The sequence below is a fragment of the Scyliorhinus canicula genome, chromosome 8 (genome assembly GCF_902713615.1).
Source record: "Scyliorhinus canicula chromosome 8, sScyCan1.1, whole genome shotgun sequence".
Lineage (NCBI taxonomy): Eukaryota > Metazoa > Chordata > Chondrichthyes > Carcharhiniformes > Scyliorhinidae > Scyliorhinus > Scyliorhinus canicula.
This window is the reverse complement of record NC_052153.1, coordinates 187,287,291-187,314,620: the sequence shown is the minus strand read 5'-3', so window position 1 is coordinate 187,314,620 and position 27,330 is coordinate 187,287,291. Positions and strand designations below refer to the sequence as shown.

At 46.4% G+C, this 27,330-nt stretch overlaps 2 protein-coding genes across 3 annotated transcripts; both read right to left on the bottom strand.

Moving 5' to 3' along the window:
- Window positions 1-279: 279 nt before the first annotated feature.
- LOC119970738 (profilin-3-like) lies at window positions 280-1,332 on the bottom strand. Its single transcript, XM_038805846.1, has one exon. It carries the CDS (start codon window positions 838-840, stop codon window positions 316-318), a length of 525 nt encoding a protein of 174 aa, XP_038661774.1. The 5' UTR covers window positions 841-1,332; the 3' UTR covers window positions 280-315.
- Window positions 1,333-3,325: 1,993 nt separating this feature from the next.
- lrpap1 (low density lipoprotein receptor-related protein associated protein 1) lies at window positions 3,326-20,086 on the bottom strand. Of its 2 annotated transcripts, none has more exons than XM_038805844.1 (8): window positions 19,865-20,086; window positions 13,895-14,039; window positions 13,210-13,340; window positions 9,305-9,425; window positions 7,536-7,691; window positions 5,931-6,013; window positions 4,825-5,001; window positions 3,326-3,706 (listed from the first exon to the last, which is right to left on the bottom strand). In XM_038805844.1, the coding sequence occupies exons 1-8, from the start codon at window positions 20,033-20,035 to the stop codon at window positions 3,638-3,640; spliced, it is 1,053 nt and encodes a 350-aa protein (XP_038661772.1). In that variant the 5' UTR covers window positions 20,036-20,086; the 3' UTR covers window positions 3,326-3,637. The 2 variants fall into 2 exon arrangements, with proteins under 2 accessions (XP_038661772.1, XP_038661773.1); XM_038805845.1 differs by having other exon boundaries at window positions 7,554-7,691.
- Between the last annotated feature and the right edge of the window lie 7,244 nt (window positions 20,087-27,330).

Sequence of the window (27,330 nt, the reverse complement as noted above, 5' to 3'; positions counted from 1 at the left end):
CTGGACACTCTCCTCCAAGTCACTCAGCATCCAGACTTAGAAATATACTGCCGCTCCTTCACTGTCAATGGGAAAAATCCTGGAGCTTCCTCCCTAATAGCACAGTGGGTGTACCTACTACACATGGACTGCAATAGTTCAAGGCGGCAGCTGACCACCACCTCCTCAAGGGCAATTAGGGATGGGCAATAAATGATGGCCTAGCTAGCGATGCCAACATCCTGTAAAAATTAATTTATAATAAATCTCAATAGTAAAATAAAAACAGGCACCAAGAGAAAGTGTTTTACCAGCTTTATTTCACTCATGGGTAAATTAGATGTTACCATTTCGGTTTAGGGAATCCACTAAGTCATGCATCTTTTTGTTCACAACTCCTCCATGAACTCCCTTCTGCCCCATCAGAAACATCAAAACTCTGGAAGACCTCCCGATACAGATGCTCTTTTCTTCACCGCCCAGTGTCCTGACATCCATCGAGGGATTCTTCTCCAGCAGCATGTTGTCGCGGATGATGGAATACTTCTTCCCACCGATGGTGATCCCGTTTTGGAGGATCGACTTTCTGTCTTCGTCAATGATCACTTCGATCTCCTGGGATGTAACCTGCCCCAACACACCGTCGCTTCTACATGCCCAAATCTTTTTGTTTTTAGGTGTGCATCCAACTATGGCAATGTCTGCAATGGCATTGTCTTGCAGAATTGCCGCAATATATTCTTTCCAATCCAGCATATTTTTAGCCCTTATAGTAGAGGACAAAGAGATGACGTGCTTGTACCCTGAGGGAAGGCTGGGAAATGAAGCCAAGGTCCAGCACAGGGTCATATCTGATGTCATGCAGGCATTATGACAGTGCCTTTACACCACAAGTACTGAAGTGGTAGTTTCCCCATCACTCAGCCCACCTCAAGCTTATTTTATTTTCACCCTTTTTTTCTCTCATGTTTGCATCTTCTGAAAGCAAAGAAGAAATTTGGAAACCAACTGTACTAGGCCTGTTCTGTAGTCTGCATCATGCCTCCTTTATAATTCTGTGAGGGCTCTAGGGCTAACCCCCCACCCTTCCCCACCAAGTGAAAGAGAGGATTCAATGCCAACAGCAAGGTACCAGGCTGCACTGGTGGAGAAGGAAGGGGGTGGCAAAGGTACCAGGTTTGCAGGAAGGGACATCAGTCTTCCTCATCTTTAACCAAAAGAAACTGCAGTTCACTGACAGCACCCAGACACTGGAGGGATACAAACATACAAAATGGAAGCAGGAGGAGGCTATTCAGTCCTTTGAACCTGTTCCACCATTCGTTATGATGATCATGGCTGATCATCAAGTTCAATATCCCGATCTACCCCCCCCGCCCCCATATCCCTTGGTTCCCCCTTTAGCCTCAAGAGCTATATCTAATTCCTTTGGCCTCAGCTACATCCTGTGGTAGTGAATTCCACAAATTCACCACTCTCTGGTAAAAAAAATTCTCCTCACCTCAATCCAAAAAGTTTACCCCTTATCCTCAAACTATGACCCCTAGTTCTGGACTCTCCCACAATCGGGAACATTCTTTCTGAATCTACCCTGTCTAATCCTGTTAGAATTTTGTAAGTTTCTATGAGATCCCCTATCACTCTTCTTAACTCCAATGAATATAATCCTAACCAATTTAGTCTCTCATATGACAGTCCCACCATATATTCATATACCAGGAATCAGCCTGGTAGACCTTCGCTGCACCCCCCTCCATGGCAAGAACATCCTTCATTAGATAAGGACACCAAAACTGCACACAATACCCCTGAATTGAGAGAGGTTATTAGGCACGAGAATTAAGGGTTATGGAACTAAATAAGTAGATCAAAGACACATCAGCCATGATCCAATTCAATGAAAGAACAGGTTCAAAGGGGATTGCTACCTGGATGCACAGCCCATGTGATTCACATTGCCTAGGGGTGTGCTTTAGGGGGAAAAAGTCAACAGAAAACCATTGGAATATTGGTTTAGAGAGCTTTCTAAGATATCACTGACAGAGACAAGTGGGCAGCACAGTAGCATTGTGGATAGCACAAATGCTTCACAGCTCCAGGGTCCCAGGTTCGATTCCGGCTTGGGTCACTGTCTGTGCGGAGTCTGCACATCCTCCCGTGTGTGCGTGGGTTTCCTCCAGGTGCTCCGGTTTCCTCCCACAGTCCAAAGATGTGCAGGTTAGGTGGATTGGCCATGATAAATTGCCCATAGTGTCCAAAATTGCCCTTAGTGTTGGGTGGGGTTACTGGGTTATGGGGATAGGGTGGCGGTGTTGACCTTGGGTAGGGTGCTCTTTCCAAGAGCCGGTGCAGACTCGATGGGCCGAATGGCCTCCTTCTGCACTGTAAATTCTATGATCTATAAGTCAGTGTGAGAGAGAGGTGCTCGCTCTGCACCTGAAGCAGAGAAAATACTGTCTTTATTGCTCACCATGCAGAAGGCAGGACCGCATGCCGATTGAACTAAGCAAATTGAGCTTGTTTGGCAGAAGGGAAGACAATGGAGAGATAGAGTTCAGGAACCAGCAAAGTGATCCTGTTTACTCTGGTGAGTGCAACAAATAAGGTCTGAAAAGGCGAGAGAGGGAAGTTTTGATACTTAGCCTTGTAAAACAGGTGGATATTCTACCTGATACCTGCACTTCAATTCTTTGGAGATTTGCAACATGGTAGATAGTAGTCTGGTACAAATGCATCAAGTGATTTGTTTGGAGGAAAGTGGTGATTAAGGGAAGTGATTGTAAAAGCCCACTTCATTGTCACAGCTATCATTATTTAGGCATTAAGTTGCCCCAGTGGTGGTATTGATGCAGTAAAATGCACTAAATAAATGGACTTACATTTATATGGCACCTTTCAGCTTCGGGATGTCCAATGAAATACTTTAAAGTGCAGCAGCTGTTGAAATCTGGTAGCCAATTTAGGCACAGCAAGCTCCCATAAAAGAGATAATGTCCAGATAATCTATTGTGTTAATGTTGGTTAAGGGTTAAATCGTGACAAGGACACCTGGGGAGAGCTCCTCTTTGAATAGTGTGATGGGAATTTTTACATCCACCCAAGTTTAACATGCCATCTCCCTTGGTACTGTAGTGGAGTGTTGGCCCTGATTGTATTGGACACTTTGCACTTTAGGGCAGGCAACATCATCTTCTGTATGACTTCTGCATAGTCTGTCACGTTCACTTTTGGTGATGTATCAAGTTGAGCAAAACAAACTTGCTGGTCTATCATAGGTTGACACAGACCCTGTCTATAGATCCATAACCAATATAGTGATTAGGTGGCAACATTACAAATACCAATATACAGAAATCATGGAATTTAATTTACCAAACATGATTACACAGAGTTGGTACAGTGCTTGATAAACTCTATTCAAACCAATTCAGTTATGTAAAGAGGTACCTTCGTTAACTGTGTGGTTCAGCATAAGCAGCAGTATGTTCTACTTCTGCTGCCTCTAATGATTTGTTCAAAAGAATGAATCAGTACAGAAGCGAGCTTATGTTTGGAAGTGTCCTTCAAACCTGATGACTCATGATTAGTATGCATTTTGATTTGGTACATGTTCCAGCTACAGGAATACAGCAGGTTCAAGTTTTGGGCAGGAGCTGAGTCATAGTTCATTGTGATTTAGCCCTCCCTTTGAGAGTCTAGCCAGAAGATCTTGCATGTGCTTCTTCACCTGAAACAAGATGTGTACAGATTAACAGGAGCCCCTTAAAACAAAATCACTGCAGTTTTGTGATCACATGGCTCCTTTAGAGGGATTTACAATTGCTGAGGTTCAGCTTCACAGACAGCAACCATTCCTCACGCGAATGCGGTGGCTTAGCATCCAAGCAAACTATTTCAACCATGAGGGTATGTCATCACTACCCCCAAAAAAGGTACTAGAAAGTGACCAGTGCACATTTCTAACCACATGATGTCAGTGTCACACGTCATTGAGATCATATTGGAGCAAAAAATAAGGAAGTGGTTTCAGTTGCTTAACAGCACAAAAAAGCTATTGTGATAATAAGCGTTTAGCACATTAACAAGTATGTACTACTTCTTCCTCCCTTTCCCTATAATAAATACAACTTTCACTAGGTTCAGGTGTTAAACATCAAGCTGCCAAAAGTCTAACAAAAGACGAGTTGGATAAAACAAAGTCAGAATTCAGAAAGAGTTTTGTCATTATGTCTCGTCCTTCAGAGAATCATAGATAACTTACAATGCAGAAGGCGGCCATTCACTCATTGAGTCTGCACCACCCATCTGAAAGAGTACCCTACCTAGGCCCACTCCCCTGTAACGTCATGTAACTGTTGGGACACTAAGGACAATTTAGCATGGCCAATCCACCTAACCTGCGTATCTTTGGACTGTGGGAGGAAACGGGAGCACCCGGAGGAAACCCACGCAGACAGGGGGCGAACGTGCAGACTCCACACAGACAGTCACCAAGGTCGGAACTGAACCCGGGTCCCTGGTGCTGTGAGACAGCAGCACTAACCACTGTGCCGTCTTCAGATGGGACATTAAACTGAGGCCAGATCTGCCTTGCAGGTGGACATAAAAGACCTCATGGCTACTAGTTTGAAGAAGAATGGAGAGTTTTCGCCAGTTATCCCTTAATCAACATCATTAAAGACAGATTGTCTGACCATTATCACATTGCTGATTCTGGGAGATTACCGTGCACATATTGGGCTCCTATCCCCAGCACAGCAAACAAGAAAAGTTACAATTCCTCCCCCCACCAAAAAAAGAGCTGAAGCTCTTAAAAAGGGGCACAGAAAGAGGGCACTCATTTACCTTGTACCCAAGTTCTTTAGTCTTTTCCGTTAGCATTGCATATTTTTCTTTGTTCCTGGACAAATGCTCCTTGTCCCCAATTGTCTCCACATGTTTAAGCTTTTGGTGGGACAAGTCCAGCTGTTCCTTATAATGTTGGTGCTTCTCAATCTTTGTCTCAAAGTGCTTCAGTTCCTCCTGCCATTAGCCAGGTACAAAAACCAAGCACAAAATATAAGGTTAAATATAGAGTAGTTAAATAACAAACAGCATAGTCTAGGACACTGAAAGCAGCAAGTTCCTTGTGATGATGTCAGCACGGATAAAACTGCTTTGTTCAAGAGTTCTGAACATTTCTGGATACTATCTTGCTATCAGCTGCCCCATACCAGGTAAAATAAAACCAATCTTGTTCTTACTGAATTCAAAATGGCCAGAGGAGTTCTAATGGGCTCCAAGATCTTTGTCACCCAGGTCGGTCACCACTCTAGATTTACACTCCATGCAACATCAAAACAATGCGTATTTATACAGAGGCTTTAATGTACTAAAACATCCCAATATGCTGCACAGGAAGGACTCAGTAAAATTTGTTGATTCTGAGCCACATATGAGCTACTAGGACAGATGACCAAAAGCTTGGACAAAGAGGTAGATTTTAAGTATGGCCTTAAAATGAGAGAAGTGGAGAGGTTTATAGAAGAATTTTTAGAGCTTACAGTCTAGGCAGCTGAAGGGGTGACAGTCAAGGGTGAGGCAATGCGAAAAAAAATAAAAAATTTGTTGATGCAGAAGAGGCCAGGATTGGAAGAGTGCAGAGTTCTGGGAAGGCTGTAGGAAGTTACAAGGAAGGTGAAGGATGGGGCCACGGAGGGATCTGAAAAGAGAGTTGAACAAGAGACAATCAGTGAGCACGGATGGGTGAAATGGGACTTGGTCAGATTTAGAATACAGGCAGCAGTTTTGACTGCAACCAAAGTAACACGCGAGTGCCACCTTCAGGGAACTTTTACTTCAGTTTATTTCCCAGAGGATGTGGAGAGAGGTCAGCGGAAATCTCTTTTATGTATAAAGTTTGTTGGAGAGTGAGCGAGTGAACAACCCCACAAGCCTGAGAGAGGGTTTACCTTAATGGAATCCAGTTCATCTGCTGTGAAGTTCGACTGCTTTGCCATATCCCACAGTTCAAGAACTCTTGGCTCAGAAAATTCTGACGAGATCAGGAAATTCAAACAATGTCACTCAAACACAGCAAAGAAAACACTTGTTCTTTTCTACCGATAAAAAGGAAAGTGAAAGTACTGGAAAGGCACAAGAGGCCAGACAGCATCACAGGCAGGTTCTTTATCCAAAACTTTAACTTGGCTTTCTCCCTTTCAGATGCTGACAGGCAAGACGGGTATTTCCACTACATTTTATTCTTATAGCTTCACTAGGTTTTTCACGAATGCAGGACATAAACACCCTGCAAAATTGAAAATAATAAAACTTGCCACGAGATTTTGAATTCTTCTTGAAATCATAGAAACCTGAAGCATAGGAGACGGCCATTTGGCCCATTGCAACTGTGCTGGCGCTTAGCAAGAGCAATCGTGCCGTGGCGGTCAGCACATTCGGGTCCCTGGTCCTGTCAAGTCCTTTGGGCATCTGTGCAATTCGTTTTGAAACCATTTATGGAATCCACTCCCATCCTATTTTCAGGGACAGTGTTCCAGATTGCAACGAGTGAAAATATTCTCCATCACCCCTCTAGATCTTTGACCAGTGATTTCAAAATGATGACCTCTGGTTATTGACCCACTCATCAGAAAGAGTAGAGAGCGGAAACACTGTTCTTATCAAAACTTCGCATCGCTTTCTCTGCTCCAAGGACAGGTTTTTCCAACCTCTCCTCGTATCGGAAATATCTCCTCCCTGGTAACATCCTGGTAAATCTTCCATGTCTTAAAATTCATAAAATAAGATGTACAGGACCTAAAGGAATCCTATCCTGTCCTTTTCCTGCTCAGTAGCCCCCTTGCCTGGATTCTCAGATGAATAGATAGAAATAGTTTCTCTGTACCAATCTTGTTGAATCCTTACACAGTACATATGTAACAGAGCAATGGTAGAATCACAAGCAGTTGGCTCGCGATGGCTCAGCAATAATATAATAAAATGCAAACAGAATACTTCTATGGTCAATTCAAATAGATCTTGCAGACTGGCAGCTGATTGCCAGAGTTGATCAAATCCTGGCTTTCGAAGGGAACACCTGATAACTGGTTTGACATGCATTTTCAGTCAGCACCTTGGAGTAAAACACTAGTAAGGGAGAGATATTCGACATAAATGAAGCAGATGTAAAACCAGTGCATTCCATTAGGACCCTCCAGTCTTACTGCTCGGTTACGTTTGGTCCAATTACATCATTAGCACCGTTTCCATAGAAAACAAACAGACGGTTGTCCTTCCTCTTATGTTATTTTCACGCCCATGGGTCTCCTGGGAGGGATGACTCTCTCCCCCAACTCTTCCCCCGCCCCCCCCTCAAAATCTACCAAGGTGCTGAGATGCCGGCGTTGGACTGGGGTGGGCACAGTAAGACGTCTTACAACACCAGGTTAAAGTCCAACACGGTTGTTTCGAATCACTAGCTTTCGGAGCGCAGCTCCTTCATCTGGTGAGTCACACTGTGCCCAAATCTACCATGGAAACAATGTACTGTTTGATCAAAGGGAAAGGAACATTACCACTGTCCTTGTCATAACCTTGGTTGATGAGTTTGCGCAAACGCTGAAAACTTGCTTCAACATTACGGTGCTTATCCTTAAGCTGCGTGTGCTTGGAGTGTAATAAATCTTCCTTGACATGGGCTTCGGATGGGCTGATCACATTCTGATAAATGTCTGGGGGAAGCAAAGAGTTAAGCTGCATTAAAAAACCCATTCTGCCTGTATGCGAGAACTATATACTTGAGTGCAGAACCATATATTCGAGTACATAAGAAAATAAGAACTAGGAGCAGGAGTAGGCCATCTGGCCCCTCGAGCCTGCTCCGCCATTCAATTAGATCATGGCTGATCTTTTGTGGACTCGGCTCCACTTTCCGGCCCGAACACCATAACCCTTAATCCCTTTATTCTTCCCCCAGAGTACAGAACCATTCAGCCCTCATAATTGGGCCTGCGCTAATTCTATGTTGGAGTCGAACACACAAATCCCATTCCTCTACTCTTTCCCAGCTCTCATTAACGTTTTGGTACTAACCAGAGAGTTTATGTCTGTCACTACAGATCAGACTCGGAAGAGTTATCGTGCACTGAACCAGCTTCATAATTTAAAATTTTCCGTGTTTCTTAATATTTTTATTACGATCCCCTTAACATCTGCCGTTCCAATCTTAGAATTTCAAATCTTATCATAATAAAATTGTAAAATATTCAAAATAGAAGGGCAGGAAATGGCCTGCTGACCCATCAAGTCCCCCACACATGCTACCCTGGGGCAGCAGGGTAGCATGGTGGTTAGCATAAATGCTTCACAGCTCCAGGGTCCCAGGTTCGATTCCCGGCTGGGTCACTGTCTGTGTGGAGTCTGCACGTCCTCCCCCTGTGTGCGTGGGTTTCCTCCGGGTGCTCCGGTTTCCTCCCACAGTCCAAAGATGTGCGGGTTAGGTGGATTGGCCATGCTAAATTGCCCGTAGTGTCCTAATAAGTAAGGTTAGGGGGGGGGGGGGTTGTTGGGTTACGGGTATAGGGTGGATACGTGGGTTTGAGTAGGGTGATCATGGCTCGGCACAACATTGAGGGCCGAAGGGCCTGTTCTGTGCTGTACTGTTCTATGTTCTACATGGCAGTTGGGAGAATCATGACGAGACAGTTCCTATTTCCTCCCCCTGTAGCTGCATAAGCTGCTCACGGACAGGCAAAAACCCCAAGGTCAATAAGGGGATTAGGACAGTACGGTAGTATAGTAATTAGCACTATGGCTTCACAGTGCCAGGGTCCCAGGTTTGATTCCCGGCTTGGGTCACTGTTTGCCGAGTTTGTACGTTCTCCCGTGTCTGCGTGGGTTTCCTCTGGGTGCCGGTACCGGTTTCCTCCCACAAGTCCCTAAAGACGTGCTGTTAGGTACTTTGGGCATTCTGAATTCTCGCACTGTGTACCCGAACAGGCGCTGGAGTGTAGCAACTAGGGGCTTTTCACAGTAACTTCATTGCAGTGTAAATGTAAGACGACATTGTGACAATAAAGATTATAATAAATATTCCTCAAAATTCCTCCACGACTTCCTCAGGGCCAAGTGGTAACTCTGATATTCAAAAGCAACTGCTTTTGTGCCCCCTTAGTGATTACAATTTGCAACGGTTGTCCATTTAACAAATTTTAATTAACTTAGGGCCGTGACGAAGTCCCCGGTAACTCTGAAGTTGTTTGGTGAGCGACAAAATGGAGAACAACTTCCTTTTCTGCAAAAGTCTGATCTGGACTAATTCAGTCAGTGGTTTTAACTGCAATACCTTCATTTCTGCTGACCGTCTCCCTCAGAATGTGATACTCCTGAATTTTATCCTGGTGGTGTTGGAACTCTCGGCGCAGTTTTCGGACCTCATCATTGTTAAATTTCCCAGATGTTGTCGCCTATCAGGAAGTCCAAGTTAAAGGTGCCATTGGTTACAATTGGGTACGACATGTACTTGGAATTTATCTGGAAAATTTTCATATTTGTGTGAGAAGATTGTAACATCAGCTACAAGTAATTGGAAACCTTTCTCCATCAGTTTTTCTAAGCCCGCGTAAATGAAGTACTAATACCCTTCCTGCCATAGCCTATTTCACAACTATCAGGGAGAAATTTAAATCTGTTACCGTGGTTAAAAATAATCCTCAATTTGGCATATAGCTGGTGAAAGTAAAGAACAAACCCAAATTCATCACTACGAACTCTGTATTCATAAAATTTACAGTGCAGAAGGAGGCCATTCGGCACCGGTCCTTGGAAAGAGCATTCTACCCAAGCCTACACCTTCACCCTATCCCCGTAACCCCACCCAACCCAATCTTTTTTGGACACCATGGGCAATTTAGCATGGCCAATCCACCTAACCTGCACATCTTTGGGACTGTGGAAAGAAACCAGAGCACCCGGAGGAAACCCACGCAGACACGGGGAGAAAGTGCAAACTCCGCAAAGACAGTGACCCAAGCTGGGAATCGAACCTGGGATCCTAGAGCTGTGAAGCAACTGTGCTAACAATACCACCTCTTAGGGTGGATGTGACAACATTGGAGGGTATAGAGAAAGTTTATCAGGACGATAAACTTCCAGGGCACCAGGGTAGCACAGTGGTTAGCATAGTTGCTTCACAGCTGCAGGTTCAATTCCCGGCTTGGCTCAATGTCTGTGAGGGCTCTGTACATTCCTCCCGTGTCTGCGTAGGCTTCCTCCGGATGCTCTGGTTTCCTCCCAGTGTGAGGTGATTCATTTTGGTAGGAATAATGTGGAGAGATAGAATGAAATAAAGGGAGAAACTCAAATGAATACACAGGAAGAGGGGGACCTTGGTGTATACGAACATAAGTCACTGAAGATGGCAGGGCAGGTTCGGAGGTTTCAGGCAGGTTCGGAGGTTTAAGGGCAGTACGGCAGCACAGTGGGAGTCTGCACGTCCTCCCCGTGTCTGCGTGGGTTTCCTCCGGGTGCTCCGGTTCTCCCCCCCACAATCCAAAGATGTGCAAGTTAGATGGATTGGCCATGCTAAATTGCCCTTAGTGTCAAAAAAAAAAGTTTAGGTGGGGTCACTGGAATAGAGTGGAAGTCTGGGGTTAAATAGGGTGCTCTTTCCAAGGGCCGGTACAGACTCGATGGGCCGAATGGCCTCCTTCTGCAGTGTAAATTCTATGGAATCTATGGAGAGCAGTGAATAAAGCATATGGTATCCTAGGTTTTATTAACAGGGGCATTGCGTACAAGAATAAGTGGATGAGTACCAGCGCTAATAATTTAAAAATATTTGGTAAAAGAACTACTGGGAGTCTGAAAATAAAACCGAAAAATATTTAAAGCTCAGAAAATCAGACAGCATCTGTGGAGAAAGAAAGAGTTAACATTACACATCTGTGACCTTTCATCAGAACTGGGAAAAGTTAGAGATGCAGGATGTTTTACGAATATACGAATTAGAAGCAGGAGTAGGCCACTCAGCCCCTTGAGCCTGCTCCGCCATTCAATGAGCTAATGGATGATCTGACTGTGGTTTCAACTCCACTTTATGCTTTTAAACAAGGGGTGGGTTGGACAAGTGAAGTGATTGTCTTGAGGACAGGAGAGATTGAATGACAGAAGAGATAGTTTGACTGGGTCAAAAGGGTGATGAGGCAAGAAAATGAACAAAAGATGTGTGCAGAAATGAGGCTGTTAAGAACTGAAGAGTTAGAACATAGAACAGTACAGCACAGAACAGGCCCTTCGGCCCTCAATGTTGTGCCGAGCCATGATCACCCTACTCAAACCCACGTATCCACCCTATACCCGTAACCCAACAACCCCCCCTTAACCTTACTTTTATTAGGACACTACGGGAAATTTAGCATGGCCAATCCACCTAACCCGCACATCTTTGGACTGTGGGAGGAAACCGGAGCACCCGGAGGAAACCCACGCACACAGGGGGAGGATGTGCAGACTCCACACAGACAGTGACCCAGCCGGGAATCGAACCTGGGACCCTGGAGCTGTGAAGCATTTATGCTAACCACCATGCTACCCTGCTGCCCCCAAGTTCTATCTGAAAGAGTTTGTGGATTTGAATCCCATAAGAATGCTCAAAAGGCACGTGTGTTCGCATGAAACTAATTTGCAGGCGCATGGGACTGAATTGAGCCAGCACAGGTGAGCCGGATTGAATGGTCTCCTTCTGTGCAGTATGATTCTATGATATTAAAAAATTGTGTCTGTGTTGAATTGTTAAATGTGCGTGGTTTAGGCTAGACTGGTGGGCAAGAAGAGGGTGGAGCTGAACATGGTCAGTATTTCTGAGGCAGAGATAAACGAGATTAACAAAAATGCAGCTTGTCTAATTGACTGAAATTGTTACATTTAAATTGAAGGCTTTCCGTTCAATAAACTATGTCATTGCTTGACCTAATGTCATTGGAAGATACAATCTCACTGACTTGTTTCGAAAGTCATAGACTCTCCCCGTGACATGGTCAAAGAAGATAAAAACCCAGGCGATTTTGGGGAAAACAATCTGGCGAATTCCTCTCGGACTCATCTAGGTGATTGAAACTAGTCCAGGAGAACACACTGGTGTCAGGATATTGGAGTAAAAGGGAGATTCAAGAACGGAGTAAGATAAAGATTAAAAATAAAATCTGGATAAAATGATGTGAACAATGGAATTGATAAGAGTGCAGCCGTTTGAAGGGGTGTTTTTGATATCTTTTTGCGGAGCAGCAGGAAAACAAGTGTTTACCTAAGTGACCAGGGGATGAACAATGATGTAGAGAAATAAGTGTAAGAAGTGCAGAAGAGGTGATTTCAAAGTGGAGAGAGAATAATACAATTTGCACCTATATGTCAAAAGCCTGGTCCAAGGGATTATCTAGGTAGGGTAACATCAAAGGAGGCAAGCAGTAAATCCATAGCAGGGTAACTGAGTACAGCTGGTGAGCATCCGCAACCATCGCCACACCCAGCTGGAAAGGCAGTGCGTCTCCTGAAACCAAGTTGGTGCCAAAAGCTGCAGTTTTAAGAACTCGCAAGGGAGGAAACGCCACGTTGGATTAAGAAAGGTTTTATAGGCTGGACGTATCTCAGTTATATGATATTGTATGTTGTTTGGGAAAGGGGCATTTCTCGAAGGTTAGGAACATAGGTAGCTGGGAACGGGGTTAACATCATAAAATAATGTGTGTATATAGCTAGCCATTATTATTGTTAAGTGTACTGTTGTAATGTATTGCAGTTGTTATTGTGTGTTTCCTATAAGTTAATAAATATTATTTATTCATAACACGACTGGACTGTTCCTCACTGGTTTACATATCTTTCCTCACATTATACCAAATTGAAAATATACACTACTAAGCACTGGAGTTCCAGGTTACCCTTCTGGGTCTTGGAATACCCTCGCATTTAACATCAACACGGTTCTTAACATCTAGCCCTGAACTCCTAATTTTTGTAATGGCCAATATGTGCCCTCAACACAAAGATGTCCACCTCATAAATCACTCTATGGCAAAAAGCTAATTCATTGTATTGGAAGCACAAAGGTAGTGAGATCTAATGCTAGATTTCTTTGAGGCTGTGTACAAACCTCCTTTTGAGGAGTGATAACTGCCCTCTTGTTTCTGGTTGCTTTGATTAATTGAGGGGGCCGTGTCTTTTGAATCAGAGCCACAAAAGGCAACCACCAACCTTATTCCACAATTTCTCCAGTTTTGGATCATCAAACACATCATTTTCAGAGTCCATCGAATCTTTCAGATAATTTGTGTCCATAGCAGCAGCATCCTTTCTTCCATCAAGTCTGTACTTGGTGAGGATTACTGAATTGAAAACAAAAATAGTGAAGTTTACTGGCTAAAGTTGCTTTATCTTATAACTGTGTCAACCATGGCTCAGTTGGTAACAGAGTCGGAAGGTTGTGGCTTTAAGTCCAGGCCTTGAGCACAAAAATCAAAGAACTTACACTCCACTGTAGTACTAAGAAGTTCTGCAGGGTCAGAGACATTAAATCAAGGCCATGTCTGCCCTGTCAGGTGCATGTAAAAGATTCCATTGTAATTTGAAGAGTGGTGGGGTTATCCTCAGTGTCCTGGCCAATAATTATTCCTCACATCAATATCATCAAATCAGACAATAAAATTATTCACATTGTGGCAGCTTACTATGCACAAAATGGTTGACCCGTTTCCTACATGACCAGGCTTCAAAAGATATTTCACTGGTTCTGAAGCTCTTTGGATTTCCGGAGGTCAGTAAAGTCGCTCTATCAATGCAAGTGTTTCTTTTTCTCTGTTTGCGTGCCTCACTCTGTGCCTGTCAGGGAATCCAGTAATTACAGACCCACTTCAGAGTTTAGAAGACACTAAGAGTTTACCATTGAAGTTACGCCGCATCATGGCTTCCTTCTCACCGTCCTCATCGAGCCCGTCAGCTTTCAACTTTTTCCAGTTCAGCTCGTCCTTCTCCTGGATTTTCAGGTCACTGTGAAGCTCAGCTAGTTTCACAGGAGAGAACTGGAGCTGCAGAAAGAAGCAGAGGGAAACGTACATTGACACGTCTTAACATCTGGTGGAATTGGATGTAGGAGATGGAGGATTCCCTCTGGTGCAAGAGATTGAGAGGGCTGATCAGACCAAAGTGTGCAAAACGTTAAATGGAATCAGTAGGGTAGATACAAATAAATTATTTCATCTGGCCAGGGTGAAATAAGAACAAAGAGGACATCAACTTTTCCACGTGATAGGTAGTGGAAATCTCAAATTCCATCTCCCACAAAAGCATTTTGGAGCATTGGGCAAATAGAGCTTTCAAGACAAGGCCGAAAGTATGGTTTTAGGCAAAGGTATTAAGAGAAATGGAAACAAACACAGTAAGTGGGACTGAAATACTGACCAGCCAAGTACTGTACTTACAACAACAACTTATATTCAGATAGCACCTTTAATGCACAGAAAGAAGGCAACCAAGAGATAAAAACAAAGAGAACTGGATAACTAACTATAAAAGCGAAAATGTAAATAAGATAAAGCTTCAAAGCACACCAACTTACTAACAGCAATAATGGTCAGTGTTGATGTGCAACTGAAAAAGTCAAGACTCCCGTTAATAATAAATACCACTTGAAAAATTTGAAAGATCAGGGCTTAAATGATTAAAAGTCATGGTTAACTAAAATCAGCAATTATTTGAAACAAAGTCAAATATTCATCATTATTTACTAATTAACAGAAAACAGTTGTGATCAAACGGGTCATTTTCAGGTTAGCAAACAGTAACTGGCGGAGTGCCACTGAGATCAGCTATTTACGGCGTATGTTAGTAATTTTGATGAAGGGGCTGTATATATTGTAGCCACATTTATTGATGTTACAAAGACAGGCTGGAGAACCCTGGAATTCTCTTCCCCAGAGAGCAGAGGAGGTCAGTCCATTGAATATATTCAAGGCCGAGTTAGGTTTTTGATCTACAAGGGATCAGGGGGTCAGGCAGAAAAATGGAGTTAAGGCCACTATCAGTTCAGCAGAGTGGACCTCTGGTCCTACTCCGTCTCAATTATCAGCAGGAGCCGCAGTGTTAGCGCTCCCTGGACTACTGCAACACTACAGTGCTCTGTGACCCAGAGGAAGCAATGCTTCAGTTGGCTGGTGAGATTCAGTGGACAGAGCATAACATCGATCTATTTCCCCAAGCTGAGGTGCCTGCAAGTTTCATTTGCAAGAAGCTGACACGCAAAGAAAATTCTAGGGAGTTAACCATTTCAGCAGGGACCCTACAACTGGCTTCACCACATCTGGGCTGGGGAGAAGAGGAATTTTAAAAAAAACTGGATGAGCAATAATTTCTTTCCTTCATGAACTGAATCGCACTGAAATAAACAAATGCAATTGACAAAACCCAAATGTAACAGATATTTACAACTCAGCTTTCTTATCTACAGCCCTTGAGCATGATTTCTTTAAACTCTCCCATTTTGAGTCAGATTTTCTAAAGACATTTGTTGGTTCTACATTTTTTACAATTCATTTATGGGCTCTGGGCGCCATTGGCTAAGCCAGCATTTACTGCCCATCCCTAGTTGCCCTTGGCAGTGGTGAGCTTCCTTCTTAAACCACTGCAGTCCCCAAGGTAGAGGCAAACCCACAGTGCTGTTTGAGAGGATATTCCATGATTTTGACCCAGCGACAGTGAAGGAATGGCGATATATAATAAGTCAGGGTGGTGAATGGCTTGGAGGGGAACTTGCAGGTGGTGGGGTTCCCAGCTATCTGCTTTCCTTGCCATTCTAGATGGTAGCGGTTGTGGGTTTGGAAGGTGCCACATAAGAAACCTTGGTGAGTTCCTGCAGTGCATCTTGTAGATGGTACACGCTGTTCCTTGGTGTGGAGGCATTAAATGTTTGTGGAAGAGGAGCAATCAAGTGAAAGACTGCTTTGTCCTGGATAGCGCGAGCTTGTGTAGTTGAAGCCGCACTCATCCAGGCAAGTGGAAAATATTCCATCACACTCCTCACTTGTGCCTTGTGAACAGGTTTTGGGGAGCCATGGCATTTATATGGCTAGTCTAATTTTGTTTCTGGTAATGGTAACCCCCAGGATGTTAATTGTGGAGGACTCAGCAAGGGTAATGCCATTAAATGTTATGGGGCGTCGGTTAGATTCTGTCATTGAAGGTTTGGCTGTTGTGTGGCATGAATGTTACTTGCCACCTGGAGCCCGAGCCTCGATGTTGTCTCGGTCTTGCTGTATTTGGACATAGACTGCTTCAGTATCTGAGTTGCGAATGGTGCTGAACATGCAGTTATCAGCAGAGACCCTCAATTCTGACCTTATGATGGAAGGAAGGTCATTGATGAAGCTGCTGAAGAGATCACTCTCACCTCACCTCTGGTATTCAGCACTTTTGTCCAAGTTTGGACTAAGGCTGTAATGAGGTCAAGAACTGAATGACCCTGTTGAAACTCAAACTGAGTGTCAGTGAGCAGGTTATTGCTAAATAAATGCCACATGATAGAACTGATGCCCCCTCCCATGACTTTACTGATGATCGAGAGGAGAATGATTGGGCGGTAACTGGCTGGGTTGCATTTGTCCTGTGTCTTGTACAAGACATACCTGGGCAATTTTCCACACTGCCAGGTAGATGCCAGTGTAACTGTACTGGAAGGGCTTGGCTAGGGGCGCGGCAAGTTCTGGAGCACAAGCCTTCAGTACTATTGCCGGAATATTGTGAGGGTCCATAGCTTTTGCAGAATCCAGTGCCTTCAGCTATTTCCCGATATCATGTGGCGAGAATCGAATTGGCTGAAGGCTGACATCTGTGATGCTGTGGATCTCCGGAGGCGACCAAGATGGATCATTCACTAGGAACCTCTGGGTGAAAGTTGTCCCGAATGCTTCAGCCACATCTTCTGCCCTGGGCTCCTCCATCATTAAGGATGGGGATATTTGTGGAGCCTCCTCCTCCAGTGAGTTGTTAAATTGTGCACCACCATTCACGGCGGATGTGGCAGGACTACAGAGCTTAGATCTAATCCGTTGGTTGTGGATTTTCTTAACTCTGTCTATCACTTGCTGCTTATGTTGTTTGGCATGCAAGTAGTTCTGTGTTGTAGCTTTGACACCTTATTTTTAGGTATGCCTGGTGTTGCACCTGGCATGCCCTCCTTCACTCTTCATTCAACAAGGGTTCATCCCCTGGCTTGGTTGGGATGGAAGAGTGGGGGGTATGCAGGAATCAGGTTACAGATTGCGGCTGAGTGCAATTCTGCTGTTGCTGGTGGCCCACTGTGCCTCATAGATGCTCAGTCTTGAGTTGCTAGATCCGTTTGAAGTCAATTTAGCCACGGTGGTGGTGTGAAGTTGGGACTTTGTCTCCACAAGACCTGCATAGCGTTCACTCCTACCAATACTGTCATGCACAGTTGCACCCCTCACCATCTGCCACTGTCCCAGTCTAGCAGCTATGTCCTTTAGGACCCGGCCAGCTCGGTGTGTGGTGGTAATACTGAGACAACTTAGTGATGAACACTGAAGTCCCCCGACCAGAGTACATTCTATGCCCTTGCCACCCTCAGTGCTTCCTCCAAGTATGTACATAGAACAGTACAGCACAGAACAGGCCCTTCGGCCCTCAATGTTGTGCCGAGCCATGATCACCCTACTCAAACCCACGTATCCACCCTATACCCGTAACCCAACAACCCCCTCCTTAACCTTACTTTTTTTATTAGGACACTACGGGCAATTTAGCATGGCCAATCCACCTAACCCGCACATCTTTGGACTGTGGGAGGAAACCGGAGCACCCGGAGGAAACCCACGCACACAGGGGGAGGATGTGCAGACTCCACACAGACAGTGACCCAGCCGGGAATCGAACCTGTGACCCTGGAGCTGTGAAGCATTTATGCTAACCACCATGCTACCCTGCTGCCCCTATGTAGTACTGTAGTACTTATTATCAGCTGAGGGGTGGGGACGGAGTTGATGTTTGAGGACTCCCAGAACAATTCTCTCCCAACCGTTTACCATTGTACCCCCACTGACACTGGACCCCAGCCATCTGGCCCCTCCCCCCAGACACTGGACTCCAGCCCTCTGGCCCCTCCCCCACTGACACTGGACCCCAGTCCACTAGCCCCTCCCCCAGAGACTGGACCCCAGCCCATTGGCCCCTCCCCCCACTGACCCTGGACCCCAGCCCACTGACCCCTCCCCCCACAGACACTGGACCCCAGCCCACTGGCCCCTCCCCCCAGACACTGGACTCCAGCCCACTGGCCCCTCCCCCACAGACACTGGACCCCAATCCACTAGCCCCTCCCCCAGAGACTGGACCCCAGCCCATTGGCCCCTCCCCCCACTGACCCTGGACCCCAGCCCACTGACCCCTCCCCCCACAGACACTGGACCCCAGCCCACTGGCCCCTCCCCCCACAGACACTGGACCCCAGCCCTCTGGCCCCTCCCTCCAGACACTGGACCCCAGCCCATTGGCCCCTCCACCCACTGTCCCTGGACCCTAGCCCACTGGCCCTGGACTACAGCCCACAGGCCCCTCCCCCCACTGAAACTGGACCCCAGCCCACTGGCCCCTCCCCCACAGACACTGGACCCCAGCCCACTGGCCCCACCCCCCACAGACACTGGACCCCAGCCCACTGGCCCCTCCCCCACAGACACTGGACCCCATCCCACTGGCCCCTCCCCCACAGACACTGGACCCCAGCCCACTGGCCCCTCCCCCACTGTCCCTGGACTCCAGCCCACAGGCCACTCCCCCCACTGAAACTGGACCCCAGCCCACTGGCCCCTCCCACACAGACACTGGACCCCAGCCCACTGGCCCCTCCCCCCAGAGACTGGACCCCAGCCCACTGGCCCCTCCCCCACAGACACTGGACCCCAGTCCACTAGCCCCTCCCCCAGAGACTGGACCCCAGCCCCCTCCCCCCACAGACACCGGACCCCAGCCCTCTGGCCCCTCCCCCCAGACACTGGACCCCAGCCCATTGGCCCCTCCACCCACTGTCCCTGGACCCCAGCCCACTGGCTCCTCCCCCTCAGACACTGGGCCCCAGCCCACTGGCTCCTCCCCCACTGTCCCTGGACTCCAGCCCTCTTGCCCCTCCCCCCCAGACACTGGACCCCAGCCCATTGGCCCCTCCCCCCACTGACCCTGGACCCCAGCCCACTGGCCCCTCCCCCACAGACACTGGATCCCAACCCACTGGCCCCTCCCCCCAGACACTGGACCCCAGCCCACTGGCCCTTCCCCCCCACAGACACTGGACCCCAGCCCTCTGGCCCCTCCCCCCACAGACACTGGACCCCAGCCCTCTGGCCCCTCCCCCAGAGACTGGAATCCAACCCACAGACACTGGACTCCAACCCACAGACACTGGACCCCAACCCACTGCCCCCTCCCCCACTGGACCCCAGCCCATTGGCCCCTCCCCCCACTGTCCCTGGATCCCAGCCCACTGGCCCCTCCCCCAGAGAGACTGGACCCCAGCCCTCTGGTCCCTCCCCCAGAGACTGGACCCCAACCCACAGACACTGGACCCCAACCCACAGACACTGGACCCCAACCCACTGCCCCCTCCCCCACTGATACTGGACCCCAGCCCACTGGCCCCTCCCCCCACTGACACTGGACCCCAGCCCACTGGACCCTCCCCCCACTGACACTCGAACCCAGCCCATTGGCCCCTCCACCCAGACACTGGACCCCAACCCACTGTCCCCTCCCCCACTGACACTCGAGCCCAGCCCATTGGCCCCTCCCCCCCACTGACACTGGACCCCAGCCCACTGGCCCCCTCCCCACTCAGTCAGTCACTCACCCGTTGCGCCTTCTCCCAGACCTGGTTGAGTTTAGCCATCCTGAATTCAATCTCCGCCTTCCCGTCTGCGTCCACCTCATTTTTCTCCCGGGAGTATTTGCCGCCCGCCTGGGCCGGGCAGGGCAGCAGACAGACGGTGATGAGCGCCAGCCTCACCCAACAGCCCGCCATCGCTCCGGCCGCGCACTGAGGGAGCCGTCACCCCGGCAACCGGGCCAACACTCCCTGCGCCTGCGCTCGCGCAGGGCATGCTGGGTTCCAAGGCTCCGGCAGAACTGGAACTACAACTCCCGGAGGCCATTGCGGTGCGACGAAGTCTCCAGCGAGCGCCGAGGTGCTGAGAACGGCGCCAACAGGTGGGGCTCGGTATTGCACCACAGAAGCACATGGTGATTGTGGGGATCTAGTCCATTTTAGACCATTAGGGAAGGAAATCTGCCATCCAACATGTGACTCCAGACCCACAGCAATGTGGTTGGCTCTTTACTGCTCTCTGGAATGGCCTAGGGTAATGTCTCAGACCAGTGACCACTCGGAAGTGATGACTGGAGAGAAGTTTTGATTAATTTTCCTTACAAATCTGATCTGTTCCCTGTAAGAACACTATTCACCATGTCCTGTGCTGCTCATGCTTATGTATTTGCTTTGTTTGGCCCCCTTGTACCGCACTGTAACCAATCACTGTCGATGTACCATTTGGCAATCAGTAAGAAGTCTTACAACACCAGGTTAAAGTCCAACAGGTTTGTTTCACACACTAGCTTTCGGAGCACTGCTCCTTCCTCAGGTGAAAGAAGAGGTATGTTCCAGAAACATGGGTCCTCACTGTCCACGGGGATAGTGCCAGAGGACTGGAGAGTGGTGAATGTTGTTCCTCTGTTCAAGAAAGGGAATAGGAATGACCCTGGTAATTATAGGCCGGTTAGTCTTACTTCAGTGGTCGGTAAGTTAATGGAAAAAGTCCTGAAGGATAGGATTTCTGACCATTTGGAAAGATGCAGCTTAATCCGGGATAGTCAACACGGATTCGTGAAGGGTAAGTCTTGCTTCACAAATTTGATTGAATTCTTTGAGGAGGTAACAAAGTGTGCAGATGAAGGTAGAGCAGTTGATGTTGTATACATGGATTTTAGTAAGGCGTTTGATAAGTTTCCCCATGGTCGGCTTATGAAGAAAGTAGGAGGTGTGGGACAGAGGGAAATTTGGCCAATTGGATAAGTAACTGGCTATCACATTGAAGACAGATGGTGGTGGTGGATAGAAAATTTTCAGACTGGAGACCAGGTTACCAGCGGTGTACCACAGGGATCAGTGCTGGGTCCTCTGCTATTTGTGATTTTTATCAATGACTTGGAGGAGGGGGCTGAAGGGTGGGTCAGCAAATTTGCTGATGACACCAAGATTGGTGGAGTAGTGGATGAGGTGGAGGGCTATTGTAGGCTGCAAAGAGACATTGATAGGATGCAGAGCTGGGCTGAAAAATGGCAGATGGAGTTTAACCCTGATAGTGCAAAGTGATTCACTTTGGTAGAAAAAATTTGAATGCGGATTACAGGGTCAACGGCAGGGTTCTGAGGAATGTGGAGGAACAGAGAGATCTTGGGGTTCATGTCCACAGATTTCTGAAGGTTGCCACTCAAGTGGATAGAGCCGTGAAGAAGGCCTATAGTGTGTTAGTGTTAGGCTTGCGTTTAAGAGCTGCGGGATAATGCTGCAACTGTACATGACCCTGGTGAGACCACATTTGGAGTATTGTGTCCAGTTCTGGTCACCTCACTATAGGAATGATGTGGAAGCATTGGGAAGGGTGCAAAGGAGATTTACCAGGATGCTGCCTGGTTTGCAGGATAGGTCTTATGAGGAAAGGTTGAGGGAGCTAGGGCTTTTCTCTTTGGAGTGGAGGAGGATGAGAGGCGACTTAATAGAGGTTTATAAAATGATGAGGGGGATAGATAGAGTGGACGTTCAGAGACTATTTCCTCGGGTGGATGCAGCTGTTACAAGGGGGCATAACTATAAGGTTCAGGGTGGGAGATATAGGAGGGATGTCCGAGGTAGGTTCTTTACTCAGAGAGTGGTTAGGGTGTGGAATGGATGCCTGCTGTGAAAATGAAAAAAAAAAATGAAAATTGCTTATTGTCACAAGTAGGATTCAAATGAAGTTACTGTGAAAAGTCCCTAGTCGCCACATTCTGGCGCCTGTTCGGGGAGGCTGGTACAGGAATTGAACCGTGCTGCTGGCCTGCCTAGTCTGCTTTCAAAGCTAGCTATTTAGCCCAGTGTGCTAAACCAGCCCCATGTGATAGTGGAGTCGGACACTTTAGGAACTTTCAAGCGGTTATTGGATAGGCATATGGAGCACACCAGAATGACAGGGAGTGAGATAGCTTGATCTTGGTTTTGGACAATGCTCGGCACAACATCGAGGGCCTAAGGGCCTGTTTTGTGCTGTACTGTTCTATGTTCTATGTAAACATATATATAGACAAAGTCAAAGATGCAAGACTATGCTATGAATGCAAGCATTTGCAGGTAATTAAGTCTTTAGAGATCCAGAGATAGGGGTAACCCCAGGTTAAAGAGGTATGAATTGTCTCTAGTCAGGACAGTTGGTAGGATTTCGCAAGCCCAGGACGCTCAACAACGCATAATCCCTGAGCAGAAACGTATAGCCAAGTTCCGCACGCATGAGTACGGCCTCAACCGGGACCTTGGATTCATGTTGCATTACATTCACCCCCCATCATCTAGCCTGGGCTTGCGAAATCCTACCAACTGTCCTGGCTTGAGACAATTCACACCTCTTTAACCTGGGGTTACCCCTATCTCTGGATCTGTAAAGACTTAATTACCTGGAAATGCTCGCATTCAAAGCATCGTCTTGCATCTTTGACTTTGTCTATATAGATGTTTCTGGAACCTACCTCTTCATTCACCTGAGGAAGGAGCAGTGCTCCGAAAGCTAGTGTTTGAAACAAACCTGTTGGACTTTAACCTGGTGTTGTAAGACTTCTTATTGTGCTCACCCCAGTCCAACGCCGGCATCTCCACACCATTTGTCAGTGTTCTCTGTTGATTATTCTTTTTTTCTACATATGTACACACTTCACTGTACTTTGGTACATGTGACAATAAATCAAATCAAATTTAAAATCAAATCAAATCAATTTACACCTCCTGCTCCCCGAAAGGTCACCCGTGCCCAGCCCACATCCGGGCCGGGGTATTTATGTCCCAGCAGTCCTAGAAAAGGGAGTAGCCCCCCCCCCCCCCCCCCCTCCACCCCCCTCATCAAGGTAAATCGTACTTTGATGAGGCCACAAGGACTCTGAAGGTGCAGATACCTGAGTCGTCTGTACGGGTATAACACCCCTCCCTTCCAAGTCCAAAACATCGTCCATTTCAACGGGGGGGGGGGGGAAATTCCATCCTCATAAATTCTCAGGCAAATGACCACGAAAGTGATGACCAGAAAAGTTTTTATTCTCCTTACAATTTTCACCTCCTACTCCCCGAAGGGTCTCCCGTGCCCAGCCCACAACCGGGCCGGGGTAGTTATGTCCCAGCAGTCCTAGGAAAAGGGGGTGAGGGTAGCCCTGACCCTGCCCCCTCCAGCCCGCCCCCCCCCCCCCACCCCCTCATCTGGTAAATCGTACTCAGGCGAGGCCACAGGGACTCTGAAGGTGCAGATCCCTGGGTCTCCTGTAGGGTTATGACACCAAACAAACCATTTAATTCAAGCGGCAATTAGGGATGGGCAACAAATGCTGGCCCAGCCAGCGACACCCATAACCCATGAAAGAGTAAAAGAAACTCTCTATTCCCATTTGGCTAACAAAAAAAGCTATCAAACACAGATTTCAAATGAACATTGATCGAGCAACAATTATGTTAAGACGGTTTTGAACCTCCACCTTTTTGTGTATAGAAATGTTTCCCAGTTTCACCATGTCAGCACTCCAGAGCTGCAAATGAACGGTCACACATGATGACCGATCAGTTGTTTTGGGCCCTTCTTTATAATAATAATATCCTTTATTAGTGTCACAAGTAGGCTTACATTAACACTGCAGTGAAGTTACTGTGAAAATCCCCTAGTCGCTGTGGTGATTGTATATCAGTGTAGATGCAATACAACTGAGCAAGCACTAGAGGGAGCACGGGAGAGCTATAAATACAGAGGAACAGGAAGTGAGGACACACTTCACAGAAGGGGGAATTGGTAGCAGGACATAGGCAAGCAGCATCGAGGTAACTGTAAGTTAAGCACTGAAGACAGAACAAACTCACAATAAAGCATCTACTTCAACTTTGAGACTACGAGCTTTATTAAGACACAAGGATCAACACATGGTACCAGCACTGGCTTCAGACGCTTACTACAAGATTACACCAGCTGCAGACACAGAAAGACCAAAATGGCATGGAAACCTCCTACCGGACATTCGACTTGGGAAGACCTCGCTTATTCGATGAGGTGGGTTGGAACCCCACCTCAGCTGAACATAACCGGTAATGTAAGTAATGTCTGGAAAAGATTTAAACAAGTGTTTGATATATATATCATAGCTAATGATTTAGCAGCAGCCTCAGACGAAATGAAAATAGCACTGCTCATTGCAGGACATGAAGCTAGAGAAGTATATAATGGCTTTAAATACTCGAAAGATGAAGACAGCAACAACTTAGAAATAATACTAAAAAACTTTGAAGAGTACTGTATGAAATGTGAACAGTACTGTATGCTCAAAGACCAAACTGCACAGGGACTGAGTGATGCAAAACTCAAACAATCACTATTAGAACAGAAAGGGTTCAGTCTAGAAATCGAGAGTGAAAAGTCCAGATCGAAAGGAAAAAGTAACTTGAACTTTTCACAAAGACAAAACGCTGAAATGCAGTCCAGATCGAATGGAAAAGGTAACTTGAACTTTTAAAAACAAAGAAACGCTGAAATCCGCTGTAAAATGGCGTCTGAGCACATTTCACGGTCCCTGGGGAACAAAGAACGAAAATCTGTGTCTGCGCATGCGCAGGAGACTGAAGCCGCGCATGCGCAGTTAAAATCAGCCGTTTTGCGTTCTGCGCATGTGCAAGCCGCGTATGCCCAGTTGCAAGGAACGATTGCACCATTTGAAGATGGTTATGCGTATGCGCAGTGGACACAAAACTGCACAGTAAAGGAAGGTCGATTTGCGCATGCGCAATCGATTCCTACGCATGACGTCACGAGCATCATGACGCTTGAGGATCCGGACCACGGCCACTTAAAAGGGAAATGCCCGAAAATTAAAAACAAGATACTTAAAGCTGTAAAACCCAATTTTCTTACCTCAAAAGACAGAAAATCGCCTGAACTTACACCAGCAGTTGGAAATAACTCTCACAACACCCTGGAACAAGCAGTCTGCACCACCCAAAGTGAAGAGAACAAAAACAATTCCGAAACAAAAAAAATGAAGAAAACGATACCAAATCCGAAACAAAAAAAGATGATTTGTTTTTCGAACAATACTACTCCGACATGGCTGAGTTATCAGGATATGCTGATCACAGCATCAGCAACACGGTCGCAAAGCTCAACACGACTCTACTCGTGGTAGATGAATCCAACACCATGGTGCCAAGGCAGATCGCCGATACATTGGATGACAGCAATACCCAAGACGAAGACGACGCCACACAGAGAGCACAGAAAGACTCCACAGAGAGAGCGATGGCAGTCTCCACAGTGAGAGTGATGAAAGACTCCACAAAGAGAGTGACGCGAGCCTCCACAGACAGCTCGTTGAAAGACTCCAAAATGGAAGCAAGCAAACACTCCCTGGCGAACACCATGCATGAACAAGACCATGAAGGTCAGCCCATCGTCTCTGAGCAACCGCAAGCAGACTATGAAAGTCGACCAAGCTCACATAATCAAGAAGAAGACAATGTAAATCTACCCACTGCATGCGAAAACAGTGACAAGGTGATCACACTCGACATACAGGAGGTGCAGTATCACAGTGAGACTGACAGTTCTCAGCTCGTATGTTCAGAAGCACAGAGTAGGGCCACCCAAGAGTCCAGAGAGACCACGTCAATAGAAACCATGAAGATTTTGACTCCAGAAGAGGAGCACCAAGAGTCCAGAGAGACCACGTCAATAGAAACCATGAAGATTTTGACTCCAGAAGAGGAGCACCAAGAGTCCAAAGAGACCATGTCAATAGAAATCATGAAGCATTTGACTCCACAAGAGGAGCACCAAGGAAGCAAAGAAGAGGAATCAAATCCACCACAAATGACTGATGTCACCAGCACCAATGCAACATCAGATCATTCTCTAGACAAAACGTTCAATGTAACAGATACCACAAAGGACACTCGCACCAATAACTGTGACAATGACTCAAATTATCCATACGGAACACTCATTGAGCACAACAAGAAAAACAAAAGCCACAAGAAGCACAGCAGAAACAAGAACAACAGCAACAACAAAAGCAACATGAAGCGCGATAAGAACAACAAAAATCGCAAGAAGCACAGCAGAAACAAGAACAACAGCAACAACAAAAACTACAAGCACAACAACAAAAACTACAAGAAGAACAACAAAGACAACAAGAAGCATAACAAAGACAACAACAAGCACGACAAGAACCAAGACAGAAACGCCAAAAACAGCAACAAGAACGACAATGAAAACAACAAAGACAGAAACAACAACAATGAAACTACGACTTGTACAAAATGGTACAACTTTGCACATGAAGGACAATGCCACAGCACACAGCAAAACAATGACAAGACTACAAACATGCCATGGGATGACAATGAATCTCACAAACTCACATCTGCTCCAGAACAAGCAAGCACACCAGCTTTCAAGGCAGATGACATAATAAATCGATACCACAAGCACAGAAAAAAGTCCATGTCAGTCAACATCAGTGGTTCGACCATTCAAACACCTCGGGATGACGTATTGGTTACTTAAAATAACAAGAACACCGACAACATTCACAACGGAGTTGCAATAGCAATATCACCACGTCAACAACGAAAAAGACAAAAACTCAATGAACAAATTCATCAAGTTTGGACTCCTAAATGTTTTTATGAAGATTAGACTCATCAATATAAATTGGCTTTGTAAAATATGCAATAGCACCATCACTTGTATAGATACACATATCGTAAGTAATCTAACTGTTTTGTACAATTTTCTTTAACAATGTACAGAAAATATGTAAAGAAAAAAGGGGGGTGTGGTGATTGTATATCAGTGTAGATGCAATACAACTGAGCAAGCACTAGAGGGAGCACGGGAGAGCTATAAATACAGAGGAACAGGAAGTGAGGACACACTTCACGGAAGGGGGAATTGGTATCAGGACATAGGCAAGCAGCATCGAGGTAACTGTAAGTTAAGCACTGAAGACAGAACAAACTCACAATAAAGCATCTACTTCAACTTT

Coding starts and splice junctions, on each gene's coding strand:
- LOC119970738 (XM_038805846.1), bottom strand. CDS start 840: ATGACATCAGATATGACCCTGTGCTGGACCTTGGCTTCATTTCCCAGC.
- lrpap1 (XM_038805844.1), bottom strand. CDS start 20,035: ATGGCGGGCTGTTGGGTGAGGCTGGCGCTCATCACCGTCTGTCTGCTG. Junction 5,002..5,930: donor ATGAACTGGATTCCATTAAG/GTAAACCCTCTC, acceptor GGCTAATGGCAG/GAGGAACTGAAGCACTTTGA. Junction 3,707..4,824: donor CTAAAGAACTTGGGTACAAG/GTAAATGAGTGC, acceptor ATCTTGTTTCAG/GTGAAGAAGCACATGCAAGA.